The 15681-nt window shown below is 42.6% G+C and overlaps 1 protein-coding gene across 7 annotated transcripts in view; it reads right to left on the bottom strand.

Moving 5' to 3' along the window:
* The window catches only part of NR1H4 (nuclear receptor subfamily 1 group H member 4), a 93328-nt gene that overhangs the window by 58739 nt on the left and 18908 nt on the right, over positions 1–15681 (bottom strand). For 4 of the 7 annotated variants that reach the window (XM_077111759.1, XM_077111760.1, XM_077111763.1 and 1 more), the window contains 2 exons: positions 15433–15566; positions 3078–3440 (listed from right to left, as the gene is read on the bottom strand). In XM_077111759.1, the coding sequence (XP_076967874.1) occupies positions 3078–3440; positions 15433–15511 (442 nt within the window). In that variant the 5' untranslated portion in view covers positions 15512–15566. Of the gene's footprint in view, positions 1–3077; positions 3441–8676; positions 9538–15432; positions 15567–15681 lie in introns of those variants that run through there. The other 3 variants (XM_077111758.1, XM_077111761.1, XM_077111762.1) reach the window with 1 other exon arrangement.

Below are 15681 nucleotides of genomic sequence, written 5' to 3'. Positions count from 1 at the left end.
ATCAGATTATAAAAGCCATCACTAGATATTTGTAGAAGTTAAGTTCAAAGAGGACCTCAGGCGCCAGAAATACAGTTTCCCATACGAGGCAGAAATTTGCCATATGGGCACTCAAGGTGGTTCATCTAATCTCCTTTTTAATTCCTCTAATAATGAGAAGTTCATTTTCGAGGTAGGAAGCAAAGTTCCTTGTTGGGACAATTCTGGTTAGTGCTTGAATTAAGCCCAAAATGTGCCATCCTATAGGTTCCATCCATTGGCCCTATTTCTGCATAACACACTCAGCTACTTTTTACTAGAGCTAGTGTACAATCAGTTCTCCTTTCATGTAAGTTGGCAGTAGGTTTCTCAAACCTACATAGAGAACTTTTATATGTTTATTTATTTATTTTTGGTTTCGTTTTAATTTTATTTTATTAGCAAATCTTCATACACATATAGTCCATACATGATACACAATCAATGGCTCACAATATCATCACAAATATGATAAAACTATACACAGATAGTTGTGTATAGTTCACCATGGTATATATTTATTTTAACCCAACTTTCATGCTTGCAGTTTTGAATTGATTTTAGTTTTCTAATCAACTACCAATTTTTCCCCACTTTTTTCCAGCATCTTTTTAAACTGTCACCTGAGCAGAGCTCCACCTCCACAATGCACCTTCTCAAAAGGAAAACACCTAAGACATAAAGGTCAGAGGGTAGCAATGTACTTTCACCATCTGGAGTTGCAGGAGAATTAAGTGTTGTAAAATTTGGATGTATCTTTACAAAGTAGAGTTATGGATCCTAATAGTAGTGGTAAACATGGATTTTCATTGTCATTTAAACATATTTATTTCATACTTACTATGTACCAGGCACCATGCTAGGTGCTATGGGGTGTAACAGAGCTGAAGAAGACATAATCCATGCCTTCAGAGAATTTATAAGCTCTTTTCACCTACACAAACTCGTGTCCCCACAAAAAGGACCTCTTGAAGGCCATACATAAGATCTTTAAAAATGTCTCTATTGGGTTTGTTAGGCAGATAATTAAAAAGTATTGGCAAAGTCCCTTGAGGGACAGGAGAAAAAATATGGAACTATTCAACTTTCCCACCTGGGAAACCCGTGAAACTCTCTCAAACATTAGGGACTCCCAAGTCAATAGGCCAAGCCACTGATCCTCTCTTATGAAGCTTATTTATGTGGTGGAGAAGCTAAGCCTGCCTACAGATATGCCACAAGTCACTTCCAGAAAACCTCTTTTGTTGCTCAAATGTAGCCTCTCTTTCTCCAAGTCCAACTCTGCAAGTAAACTCATTACCCTCCCCCTACGTGGGACATGACATTCGGGGGTGAAAGTCTCCCTGACAACATGGGACAGATCCCCAGAGATGAGCCTGACCCTGGCATCGTGGGATTGACAACACCTTCTTGACCAAGGATGGGAAAAGAAATGTAAATAAGATAGCAGTGGCTAAAAGAGTTCAAACAGAGTCGAGAGGCTATTCTGGAGGCTACTCTTACATAAGCTTCAGCTCAATATTGCTAATTACCATGGTTTGCCAAACTCCAAACAACATCATTCCTGTTAACTCTAAAGAACACCTACGGCTTTATCTGAGATTCTATAAAGGTTCCTTCCATGTACTAAGTTTACCTTCCAGAAACCTATAAACTTCAGATGGTTCCTCGGCCAGGTAAGTCCTGAAACCCAGTGGGCCCAGCTTCTCCAAGAGCATCAACTAATTGCATTCCTCTATCCTGTTTTGTTGACATCCCTTTTCAATATGAAAAAGTTAGAATGGGCATAGCCCTAATACCCCTGAAGATTGGGAGAAGGATCAAAAGAGAAGGAGGATTTATAACAGAGAAGATAGGATTTAATAAATGAGCACGACTGCTGAACCACTGCACTGATATTCCTTTCTGTCTCCAGTGTCCTGGAGCAGCTAGAAGGAAAAATCTAAAATTGTGGAACTGTAACCCATGCCAAATTCTGAAATCTGTTCTATAACGACTTGTTAAAATGTACTTTGAAATTTATTGCTTTTTTGTTTATATCTTATATTTCACAATAAAAAAACATTTAAAAAGTCTCTCTGTAGCTCTATTTTAATTTTTAAATTTGGTGCATAGTTAACGATACCACAACACATTTTTAAGAGATGACTAGTACGGTTTTACACAATCTGATCATTTGAACTTTTGAAGAATTTAAGTGTCCTTGAGTCACTCTTATGTGAGTGAGACCTCTGTTTATTTTCATGGCAATCACTGGCACCTGGGAACCCGATTTGGAACGCTATTCAACAGATCTGCTCAAGGGGCAGTTTTTATTCAGCTTTGAATGTTCCAGAAGCTAGCAGAGTGCCTCGCACGTGGTTAGCGTTTAATCAATGTGTGTGGAATCAAAAAATACAAGAATAAATAGGTTATCCTACTGGCCTACTCTGTTCTCCCTTCTGAAATTTTACAGACTTGTCTACGGCTTCTTTGGGAGAGTAAGCACATAAGACTTTTACTGATTCTTTTTTCCTGTTTCTTGTGTTCTATTTTATTTATTCCAAAGGGATTGCAATTTCATTTTTTCCAAAGCACTTATCATTGTTCTACGTTCCTGCGGAACAGAATAGTTGTTGAATATGGACTATTGTTACTTTCGTCTGTTTTTCTTCCTCTCTCTTTCCTAATTAACTAAAGTCAATGAAAATGCATTTTAAAACATTTATTGAATAAAATCTTGTTCTCCTCGATCTTAATTTTAAAAGTGGCAAGTTCAGGTTTCTTTCTCTTTAAAAAAAAATGGCAAAAAGGGAACAAACCCAACGACCCAAATTTCCTATTTAGGTCATTTTAGACGCGTGTGAGGCTGTGAACGGGAGAAAGCTTCCTTACAAGCGGACTGCGTCATCTACAGGGGAATTTCCTCGAGGTCTCGGACAGCCCAACGACAGGAGGAGGCAGGAGGAGAACAGGCAGAGGAGGAAGCCAGGAGGTTGTCAGGGCAGAGGGAACCCGGCTGGCGGGGCTGGGCGGGCGGCCTGGGAGCGGCGAGGAGGCCGGCGCGGGGCGATGCTCACCTTTGCAGCCCTCGCAGGTGAGCGCGTTGTAGTGGTACCCGGAGGCGCGGTCCCCGCACACCACGCACAGCTCGTCCCCCTTGATCCTCCCCGCCGGGGCGGTCATCCGAGGCTTCTTGGGGACGGGGGTCTCGGCGGCCCCGGTGTCCCCCGGGTAGAGCGTCTCAGCGGGCACGCGCCTGAGCTCGTAAATTGCCGGCGGGCACCACTCCTCCGGCTGCGGCGGGTAGAGGCCCAGGCTGGGGTAAAAGGGCGCCGAGAGCTGCGGCTGGACTGGGGGAAACTGAGCGTTGCTGAACTGCTGGTAGGGCTCCACCTCCAGACTCTGCCCCAGAAGTCCCGCGGCGGGCTCGGTCAGCGCACCTGCACGGGGGACAGCAGAGGCCCGTGAGCTGGGGCAGGAGAGGCCCGTGAGCTGGGACAGCAGACAGGAGAGCCCCGTGAGCTGGGACAGGAGAGCCCCGTGAGCTGGGGCAGCAGAGGCCCGTGAGCTGGGACAGCAGAGCCCCGTGACTGGGACAGGGGTGCTACACAGCCGGCCGAGCGCCAAGGCCAAATGCATAAAAGTGAACACGTTTTCACTAATAGCAACAAACATAAAATACATACTTTTCTGACAAGCTCAGAGAGGTTTCTGCAGCTAGAGGATGAACCAAAGGCTAATATCATGAATTTGTAAAGAATTCTCACAAACTAGTAAGAAGACATTCAACCACTCCATGGAATAAAGAATAAAGGACACCATGGACAGGTTTTAGAAATATCATCAAAAATGTTTTTAAAACACATGCAATAAAACCCTGGAATAGCAATAATTAAAGAAATTCAAATTGAAACTACACTATAATAGTTTCCTTTCTCGAGTGTGCAAAGGTTAAGGAAATTTGATAATACCACCTTTGGAAAAACAGACATTACTAGACGCCAATTTGACAACATCTTTCAACATTTAAAACTCAAATACCCTTTTAGCCCAACAATACCACTGCTAGAAATTTATTATAGAAATATGCTTGTACCTACATGCAAAAATGTTGGTGTAAAGATGTTCATTTGTGGCAACATGTCTAAGAGTCAAAAGTTGGAAACAATATATATCCATCAATAGCAATCTAGTTAAAAAAATTATGGTATATATACATACGCTGAAATATTACTAAGATGTGAAACTAAGATTCAGATCTATGTGTGCTGATACAGAAAGGTTTCTGTGATCTAGTGCTATCTGAAACCAGTAAGCTGTAGAATACTGTGTATATGTCTGTTGTATTTCTTTAAAACCCTATGTGTATGTATGTGTGTGAGTGTGTATGCAAAGCAAATTTCTGCCTGGATACAAAAGAAACTGGATGATGGTGACTGAAAAGTTGAATTGTTTTGTGGTGTGGGAGATTGAATTTTTTTTTTAAATTATTTGTAATTTCTACCATGTGTATGTGTTGTCTTATTCGCTATAAAACAAAGAAGGAGCTTATAAAATGAACGCAGTGCCTGGAATCAGTATACCTGCGTTCAGATCTCAGCTCTGCTACTTAGTATCTTTGTGCACTTTTTCCTATTTCTTTGGCATCCTCAAGACTCACTTTGTCCTTCATGAAACAGGAGAATGATAATGCCTACCTCATCAGGTGAACCTAAGGATTACATGAGATGATACCTGCCAAGTGCTCTGCTAAATGCTTGGCATATAGGAAGTGCTCAATTATAGCTGCCATTGAAATCATAATGATTATTATCATTCCTATTAACTTTATTATTAAATGAGCCCCATAACTATAAGACCACCAGGCAATAGAAAGTCATCCAATTATGAAAATGCTTCTGTTTCCTAGAAATATAAACTATGGCACTTTACAAAATAGAAATATTTAAATTATGCAAAAAGCTTTAACATTTAGTAGACATAAACAAGATACAGGAAAATATATAAATCTGTGTCATACTCCAAAGCACATAACATAACCTTAGACTGACAGTCCCATTCCACCTTTTTATGAACAGTAGGCGTTTGGACAAATTAATTTGCTGATGAGCCTCAGTTTATACAGCAGTAAACTTTAAATCAAGGGTTGGCCTGAGGATTGAATGAGATAATACAAGTCCACAGTTGCCCATCAGAAACCCTTGTGATCACATTTCAATTCAGAATTTGGGGGATTTTAGAACAGACTATTGAGTGATTCTACATTACATGATGCTCCAGCATGGTCTGTACAGAGCCATCCACAACCCCAGCAGTGTTTTCCCCAGTGAAACGTCTGAGTAGTCACACTACATGGGAGAAATAAAGACTTAACAGCCTCAACAACCAGGGACAGATTCTTGCAGGCAAAGAAGTTTGTGCCAAACTTTTGAAAAAGCATTTGAGTTTTGAAGTTTTTCAGACTTGGGAATTGTCAATAGGGATTGTGGACCTGTCCATCTCTACGTGTAGAATGTTCTTTCCAGTACTCAAAAGATGGTGGCTCTTATTATTATTGTTATTATTATTATGACTCATCATTATTGTTGGTTGATATTATTATTGTTATTAGCAGTATCACTCATTATTGTCAGCAGAAACCTTTTATAGAGTCCTCCCACATGCCAGGTAGGTATATATTCATATTTCTTTCTCACAAAACCCTATGGGGTACCAAGGCACAGAGAAATTAGGTAACTTTACCCTTTAGCTACCCAAGCAACCGAGATTTGAACTTTGGGAGTCTGGCTTCCAAGCAATGTATGAATAGCTGTGCTGTGCAATAATTTCAGGACTGTGACGCTTTAAAAGCATGATAGTAAAACCTTTCTCAGCTTTCCTCTATACCTGAGCTTCTTCCTTGCATGCCTCTGGTCGCACATAACCTGCGAGGCTCTCCGTGATCTGACACTCGCTTCCCTTCCCGGCCATTCTCCACCTTCCAGCCTCTCCACTCCTGGGAGATGCCTGGGGCTCCCAGACTCGGGTCCTCCCCACCAGGCACTGCCTGCCTGCCTGGAGCTTTCCTCAATATGACCCTCTCCTCTGACAGCCTCATCTCACTAATTATCTCCAAGTTTCCCACCATACATCGTTTCTCTTGGGAAGTATCCCTTGATTCTCAGTGCCTGAGAGTCCTGCTCGGAATCTAGCTAAAAGCCCTTAAAAAGCCATTGCTGTACCTATGTTCCTCCAGAGCCTCCCTTTGCTCGTGGATTTAAAAAAAAGACCCCCTGCTACTTGACGTTTTCATTCTTCTGATGTCTAAAATCTCCATAAGCATGTGACTATGCTCATTAGAATTCAGGACTTTCCTACAATGGCAAAGCAGAGTATACACATATTAAATGTCAAAAGAATGCTTTCTACATTGACCCAGGAAATGAACGACAAGCACAAAAAATACAGATTCTGCCCCAAAATCTATTTGCTCTCTTTCACGCCTGACTCCCCCACATCAAAACTGACTTGAATCAGTATATCTGACGGGCAAAAAAGTTTTGGCAATGGTGCTTTGTTGTATGACCACAAAATGTGAGAATAAAAATACAGGATTGTTAGAAAAAAATGAAAAGATAAAGTACAAGCAAAACTCTGACCTATTTCATAGCCAAATGTGACTAAAATTTCTAGGATATTGAAAGTGCTTGAAATATGGCCAGAAAGACCAAGGAACTGATTTTTTTTTAAATTTCATTTCATTGTAAATAATTAAAATTTAAAATTAAGTAGCCGCATGTGGCTCGTGGCCCTCTCATTAGGCGGTGCAGCCTGAGGAGTCTGAAGTCAGAGCCACTGGGCATTGAAAAGGGACCAGTGGGGTCACGGGGGCTCAGCAGACGGAGACCAGGGTTCCTGATGCCTGCCCATGCAAAAGAAAAAGAAAAGGGACCAGTGGGCTCATGAAACAATGACAGCACTTTCCTGTGATCTCACGGCTAATTTCTGATGCAACCGAAAAGGTTCTAGATTATAGCCATTTCTTCATCCCTGGCACAACAGTGACCTAGTAAATGTTTAATAAATGTTTATTGAACTGAAGTGAATGGAAAAAGAGCCTTCTCTGCTTTTGTTTGTTTGCCAATCTGTGTATTTCTTGACTAGATAACACGGCCTCACCTTGTGCAGCTGTTAGCCGGTCCTTTGCAAAGCTGCTGCGTCTGCCGGGCTGGTCAGCTGAGCTGCGCTGCACCTGCCCGAGTTCCCCAGGTGGAATTCCTCTCCCTACCCTCTGTACACAGTTCCACCGCAGCACTGAGCAGAAGCATGTGCAATCGTTGTATTTGTTTATGCGTTTATCTTCCACACTGAACTGGAGGTAGTAAAGATTACCCATTAAGGGGCCCTCTGGGAGGGACAAATCTGGATTCGACTCAACCTGCAACTTCCCAGATGTGTGAACTTGAGAGAGACATTGGGCTTGTTTAAGCTTCTGTTTCTTCACCTATAAAGCTGGATTAATACAGTGCCTATGGGAGAGGTTACAGTAAGCGTGATGAGCCAAGACCAGGAAAGTAAGCTTCATACATCATAAACATTCAAGGAATTTTTGTCATTGTTGTCAGTCTGTGAACGCTTTGGGGAAAATATGATTATATATTCCCTCCTGTTTTTTTTTTTGTTTTTTTTTTTACATTCATGGCACTTAACACAAAGCCTGGCACATAGTAAATGTTTTTTGTAAATGTTTGTGGAATTGAAGAGAATGGAAAATTTGCTTCCCCAGCCTTTCACCTAATTTCCATTTCTAAGCATAATATCAGTCACTTTCATACGTCATGTTTAAACAGAATGGTATGCTGCCAAGTCTTTGGTCAAAAATAAGTTCAAAATTAAAATTATTGTGAAAATGATTACATAGTGTTTCTCTCTTAGCTGAACATTTAAAATAATTTTCTGTTTTGAGAAAATTTAGACATTATTATATTAAATAGTCTATATTTTCATTATAACCTGTGTTTTAATTCAGAAAACGAATAGATTAGGCCTAATGCCGAACTTTTACTCAACTGATTTGCCATAGATTATGGGGAGAAATCTGTTAGAAAGCTAGTTCATTAGGTTACTGTTTCTCAATCCCCAGCTCTTTTCAAAGCCTCAGTACATGTTAACACGAGATACATTTTCTATCGTGACCCCTGAACACACTTACATATACATAACTGAAACAATAGTTCCACGAACTAACATTTATTCACACTTCTTGAGGTGCCCTCTGATATTTTTATTCCATTCTGAATAGACTTCATGACCTACTGGGGTCTCAAACTTGGGGTTTTAGGAAACACAGTATTAAACGACATGCTTCACTTATGTCATGAGCATAACCTTTTTTTCAAGTGTTCATAGGCATTAATGCTAGACTTGTTATTTAACTTGAAAAAAGGGTGCTAATTTGACATTATGGCCAATGACAAATTTTAGAGAAAACACACTCAGATTTCATCCCAATGAGATACTCACTTGCTTAGAACCCTAGAAAAATCACCCCACCCCAAGCTCCCCGCTCCAGGTCCTACACCCGGCCAGGCCGTCTCTGACAGGGACCTTTTGCTATCACCTCAAACGAAAGTCCACCAGAATTGCTTAGGTCAGTGGCCAAAGTGAGGCCAAGAGCCCCTGTACAGCAGGTCCTACCTTTCGCAGGCTTCGCGCTCATCACCTCCATGACAAATCCTGACGACGTGTGGCTGGGGGGAGAGTTCATCTGAAGTGGATCTCCTAACCCCTGAAACTGCATTACCATTCTTAGCTTATTCACAGCAAGTGGAAATGAGACCAGGTAAAGAATGACAGGCCAGAGGTTGTACAGTTACTGATTAACTTCATTACAGACAGAATATTTGTAAATGTTTATGAGAAAAGTCCTCCGTGCCAAATTGCCTTGTAAGCTGGAAACTGATCTCACAGATAAACATTTTCAGGGAGCACTTTTAAAGAGTAGGTTTCTACCCTGGGGCACTGAAAGTGAATTTGGGGGTCAAGTGCCATGCTCTACATCTCGACCTTTGACCTCATCAAAAGCCTGAATGGTCCGACTTTGTGACCTCAGCAGTGCCAAAGCATAAGCGTTGGTGACTCCCACTGACCTGGGTTTAAATTCGGGCTCTCCCACCACTTTCTCCCTCAGGCTGTGGACAAATTCCTGAACCATTCTCTGCCTTGGTTTCCTCAGCTGTAGGGTAGGGCTAATCACACAACCTTCCAGAGCTACTGGGGGCATTAAACGAAATAACACTAATCAAAAGCTTGGCACAGTGGCTGGCTAACCATCAGCACGACATTAATATTACGGTGATTCGAGTTGTGGACTCATGTCGCAGGTTGGGTTGGTTGGGGAAGAGAGGGCTGCAGGTCAGGAGAAAGGCCCGGGGCTGAGACCAGACACATGGTAGCCAGTGGCACTGCATCCCCTTGGGCAGGTCTCTCAGCTTTCCTGGACCCCCTTTGTCTACATTCACAGATGGCAAAGCACAGATAATAATTCCTGCCCTACCTCTCTCCTGGGACTGCTGTGAAGATAAACTGAGATAAATATGAAGCACGTTTCAGAAGCAAAGGTGTTGTGTGTAAACATAACAATCAGCACTAAAACATTTCTACGTCCTTTACGCTTTGCAGAGCAGTTCCACATGCATTCGCTCCTCTGATCTTCGCCTGCGTCCTTTGAGGAAGGCTTTATTTAGGGACCCCCGGTCTTCAAAGCTGTGTCACACATCAGGAAAGGCAGCTCAGTGGGTTAAGCCGCTTGTCTGAAACCCTGCAGTTAGGCAGCAGTGAAGTGAAGTGGGTACTTTAACCCAGATCTTCTGACTCTAAATCCTGTGGTCAGAAACCAAGGCACCCTTGCCCTGATTGCCGAAAGAGAGGGGAGAAGTGGTAATCTGTGGTGTACTTCAACTTGGATTGCTCAACCAAAGGTTGCGTTGACAGAGCTGTTTTCAATCTTCAATTTGTTTCTGACATTATTTTCCACTCTGCACAGTCCCAGAGCCATTCCTGCCTTGGGGCATCTTGGATGGAAGATATCTTTGGTTACTCAACGGATGTGAACCAGGACTATCTCCAAATTTTCTGTTTCAAGAATTCTCCACTGAGCTTTTCAATAGTCAAAATAAATAGACCTATCTCTTGCCCCTAGAAACTTCTATATTAAAACAAGAAACAAGGCAGGATATTTTAGCTGATCCAGGAAACCCTTGTTCCTGAATGAGATTCTCATGGGATGTTCTCATCATAAGATGGATTGGATCCCTTTGCTTATCTTTCAGTCATAATCAACTGCCTTATGTTCTTTTTTCCTCTAAAAATACATTCTTTTCTCTGTAAATATGCACTGTCCAAAATAGTCAACTAGTTGCATTTGACCATTTACATTTAAGTTCATTAAAAGCCGATAAAATTAGAGTCAGTTCCTCAGTCGCACTGGTCACTTTTTGAGGGCTCAGTAGCCTCATGTGGATAGGGACTGCTGTTTTGGACATAGCAGATCTAGAACATTTCTGTTCTAGAAAATTCTACTGGCCAGCCCTGCTGTGGAACACAGTTGGGGACCAGTGTGGATGATATGCCCATCATGGGGGTTGGAAGCATCAGCTATGAAAACAGGGAAAAAGGAGGTCCTAGCACCTTCTGGGAGCTATCCTTAGAGGAGACTTGTGGAAGAGACGTAGATAAGAAACAAAAGTGACAAAATAAATTATGTTAAATTTATGTCTGAGCCAATGTATCTGTTCATCTTCTGGAAACTTGCAGCTTCTGAGTTGAGCTCCATGAGATGGAAAAATATTGAAGATCCAGTGTCCAAAAAATTTCTAGAAAATGGCATCACCACACCTCTAATTTGTGTTTTAAAACATCTGGCTGGGTATATAACATCTGAAACATTCTTCGAATTTAAGCATAAGACATAGGCAAGAACCAGATTCCAAAGTGAGTATCTTTTAATAAAAATAAAGCATGCTCAGAGAAAAACTGGCATAAATAGCTCAGTGAGGCATAAAGCAATGAGAAGTGGCCAAAGAAAATGAAATATAAGTGACAGGGATTATACTGTTGGATCTCCTTAAGTACGAGGCTTTGGAAAGACTATTAGATACAATACTAGAAATAATATAAAACCATGGATTCCATAGCTGGTGTTAAAGCCAAGATGAGACAGACCATATCCTTCAGGCACCCAGAAATTTATTTATGTCCTATTGGTTTTTGTTGGTTTCCTGAAAATCCTTCGCACTCAACAATATTAAGTTAAACAGTGCTTCTTCCTTTAATGAGTAGGTGGGGTTTATTATTTCAGCATTTTAAAATGTAACAACTACATTTCAAACTCTGGGATAATTATAATGTTTCATGATGCCATGCTGTTTACAGTGCATTTTCCCATACAACCCAGCTAATCTGCCCAAAAGCTGTGAGGTGAGTTTCGTTATTAACCCCATTTTACAGGTAAGAAAACTCAAATTCAGATAAGTTAAATTGCCTCTGAGAATGTATTCATTTCCCTTGCATTGCTTATTTCCACATTCCAACGCACTTTTTCTAATGTTACTGAGCTAAGTGAATCAGGATTCACTACATTGGAACATCGTGGGAGCAGAAAACGCTACCTTCTCTTGCTTGTTTTGTCCTATCGTTAGAATGTTTTATCTATATACTTAGTCTTTGAAATTCTCTGAGTTTTGAATTCCTAAATAGCAATTTTCTAAAAGAAAATATAGCTCTGAATTAAGATGTCACCTCCTTCCCTATTGGCTATGTCAAACCATGGGAAGCTGTGGACTTTGTCATTATTACCTTTTATTATGCACTAATTGCACATAGACCCTCCTTTCTTCATTCCTCAAAGACGCCTTTCTGCACCCACTAAAACAATCTTTGACCAGGTTTCCTGGCTGGCAAAGCTCGCCCAAAGGCAGAGACCCTCATGTCTGCCAGGTCATTGTGTCCTTACATCAGGCCCCCTGTGGGGGTTGCCTTACACAGGCTGGGCTCCCATCTGGGTTTGCCAGGGACGGCTGTCGGCAGAACCGACTAAAGGACCTCAAGGCAGTGGTTCCACCTTTGTCATTCCATTCTGTCCAAGCTTCTTTACTTTTTCCTTCAGGGGCCAACAGAGCTACAGAGCCCATCTGCACTGTCCCAGCCCCCACCCTCCCTGCAGCCCCCCCCCACAATTGTTCGCCTTCCTTTGGGTGGAGGCAGCTCCCCTTCACCTTCAGTGATGCCTTTGGAGAGCGAGGGGTCCAGGGCCCTTAGTGAAGGAAGCTGAAAGGCGTCTCTCCTTCAGCACCCAGTAGAGAGGGTCCATCAATAATCCTGAGGTCAATTCCCAGTGCCCTAAAGCTGGGATCTAGTTATGGCCTTTACTGTAACGTGCAGTGAGGACAGTCCACACCCAGGGCCACCTAGAAAGGACTCATCAAGTTGGGTGAGTGCCTGGTGCGTTCCGCTGAGTCCAAATCACTCCTTTTTGACCACAGACAAAATGCAGCATTTTATGGCTCGCAGGCTAAAACCGGGTAGGATTCCAGGCTTCCGGCCTGAAGTTCTCTTTCTACACATTGACCTTGAGTCAGCTGTCGAGGCTGCAAAGCTGGTTGATGGGTAAGGAGGCCCCGAGCCAGCTTTCTAGACTCTTTCCCTGAACGAGAAGGAGATGGAAAGTCTCTCTGGCTCTTTTCAGTTGTCCGCCATCCCCCGGAGTGAGGGCCTGGCTTCGTGTCCATCAGCCTCGGCTGGGACTTGTCAAATCCTCAGAGACCTCAGACCACAGCCGTTGAGTCGCTCGGCACGATGGCACCACCTGCTTTGTTCTATCCACGGCACTGACCACAAGCCGGTATCGTTTCTGTCTATTTGTTTACCTGTTTATGCTGAGTCTGCCCTCCATCACTAGAATGTAAGGGCCTTGAAAGTAGGGATCTTTCCTGACTTATTCCTTCTCTATTCCTGGCACCTAGGACAATGCCCGGCAGAGACTCAGGGATGGAAGGAATGACAGGTGTCCATATGTGTGCCATAAACCTCCCTCACCCTTGCCGTTCAAACAGAACAGCTGGTTTTGGCCACATGACAGTGAGACCGCTGGAGAACAGCCCCCACCTCCGGCTGGTTGAGCCCATGGGTTAACGCTTCTGAGGGTCTGGCCGACTTCAGGATGCAGGCGTGGTGGGTTAGGCCTGTGGGCTGCTCACCCAAGGGCCATGCAGTCTTTCCCCCAGGGCTCTCCACCCTAAGCTCAGGCAGGGGCCACAGAAGCCATCAGGACATAGAAGAGAGTGGGGAGAAGGAACAAAGGAATCAAAAATTCTCTTCCTTCTTCCCTTTGGCACACCTTTGACTTTCAGGATCCTTAGTGCATGTGCGTTGCATGGGGGTAGGCTGAGGCATTAGAGAGATTTGGAGAGAATGCTCAAACCTGGCTCTAGGGCTAAGAGGGAAAAAGGGAGAAGGCGTCCCAAGGATCGCAGGTGATTCAAATTCACTTATCGGGAGAAGGAACTGGATAAAGATTTGTGGAAATTTCTCTAGCTGGGAATAACAGCTGTGCATTGCAGCTCATGCTCCTCGTGCTATAAAGTTTCAGAACCTTAAATGCAGTGTTAGGAAACTGAATAAGGATGTGGTCCAGCAAGGAAGAAGATGAGGGAAACGTAACACAGAAAGCACAAGTTACAATTCTTCCTTACCAATCATTTTCAGATGCTTCTTACTTTGTCCTTTGTCTCTACGCACTCCCATAGTTTTCATTTCATGTCCACTGAGACCAGCCTTCACCCTGGTGGGTTTGCTGACATTTTGGCTGGGTTATAAGACGTACCCTCTGATTTCCTTCCCAAGCAAAAATTGGAACTGAATGGATTAGTTTTAAATGACAACACCAAAGTTCAGATCTACAAACATTGACATGGAATCACGAAATTTTGGAGCTATAAATAACAGTTTTTACGTGGAGAAGAATCCTAAGTGTGGTTTGCCCTAGACTCTGATATGCCCCCACAGTCCTCACTTCCCTACGAGTTCTGACTGGGGTTGCACACAGGCCTGAGATGTCTATACACTTGCAAGCCTCCGAACTGCCCAGCCAGAAGCAAACAGCCACGTGGCCGGACAGGGAGGGAAGCGACTTCCCCTTGACCCTGACCGCATCCTGAGGATGAAGGGAAACCAACTGGAAGAAATAGGATGCAGTAAGTGTGTCTGAGAATTGGCATTTCATAAATAATTACTGCTGCCTCTAGTCTCTCTGACGGTTACTGATAAACATCTCTTTTTTCCCCTAAACCTCTTTTCCTTTCTCCCTTCTATTATTTATTGCTTGAGTCTTATTTATCAAGTGCACACTGGGATTAATAAAATATGGCCAGTGCCCTCCAATGCTCTTCTCTTGGATGGGAAACATGTAAAGAGACATGTAAATAGGGAAAACAAATAATGACCTCTTCCTGGAAATGACCTGATAAACCATTACACAGTAAGGGGCTAATGACTGGTAATCACTTAACTATCAGTTAAACCCTCCCAGGGATGATCGCACTCATACAGGGTCAGGACTGAACACATTTAATTTTGTGGACCCTGTGTTTGCATTTGTACTATCCTACAGGAGACACAATCCATGTATATTAATGCAGGGGGAAAAACTGGGAAAAGTCAGAGCTCGCCAGATGACCATTGTACAGGAAGGAACGCGTGAGGATCATTCCTGAAGAGTTTATTATAAGTGGGGCAGAAGCTCTCCCTGCCCCACCCACAGCATCGTCCCTGCTGACTGTTTGCTGATGTTCTCAGCTGAAACTCTTTATAATGAGGTATTTTCATAAATGCATAAAGTGGAGCAATATATATTTTATGGTATCATCTAGTTACAGCTCTACTGGAAACAGCCTAGTACAATTTGTCCCCAGTCAAGCTTGAATGACTAATCCTGACGCCGTGCCACAGGGCCCTGGCAACAGGGGAATGGAGGAAAAGGAAATCACTGCAGACCTATAATAATATATTATAATTATATATAATAATATAGCTGCAGAGCTATAATCTTCGTAACCTCTTCCTTTAATAGGTAGAATATTAAATCATAAGAATCGTGATTTCATACTTTAGTACATGTAATATTAGAATTAGTGCTAGAGCAAGAATCAGGTTCTATTTCCAGCTCTGTTAATGATCTAGCCTCGTAACCCTGGACCAGTCACAGAGCTTCCAGACTCTTGCTCTCCAAGCAAACACAAGGTCCGTTCCACCTCTAGCCTAGGATAAGTAGCTCACATTTACTGAGTTCTTAGAAGAAACGAAAACATTTTCTCCATTCTCTGTTGGACTTTTTCTGATGTATTTCCAAAGTGTAAGTTTGCTTTTATTGATATTCAAATGAACTTGACAACTTACCAAATAAATTGTCAGAAAGAGAAAATTCATCCATGGCAGGTAAGTGGGAGTGTTCGATGAGATTCATTTCTGATCCCATCCAAACTATTCAATTTGGGGATGCCCTTTGTTATGTTGGTCTTCAAAAGAAAACTCTGAAAGGCAAATAAATAAATAGAAAGTTGGTGGAGAGAGAAGGAGGGAAGACACAAGCCCAGTGACAAAACAATTAACGGCTCTCTTTGTGGGTATTTTGCCATAGCCTTTCTG

The sequence above is a fragment of the Tamandua tetradactyla genome, chromosome 7 (assembly GCF_023851605.1).
Source record: "Tamandua tetradactyla isolate mTamTet1 chromosome 7, mTamTet1.pri, whole genome shotgun sequence".
Classification (NCBI taxonomy): domain Eukaryota; kingdom Metazoa; phylum Chordata; class Mammalia; order Pilosa; family Myrmecophagidae; genus Tamandua; species Tamandua tetradactyla.
The sequence above is the reverse complement of the archived record's forward strand: the minus strand, read 5'-3'. Positions and strand labels throughout refer to the sequence as shown.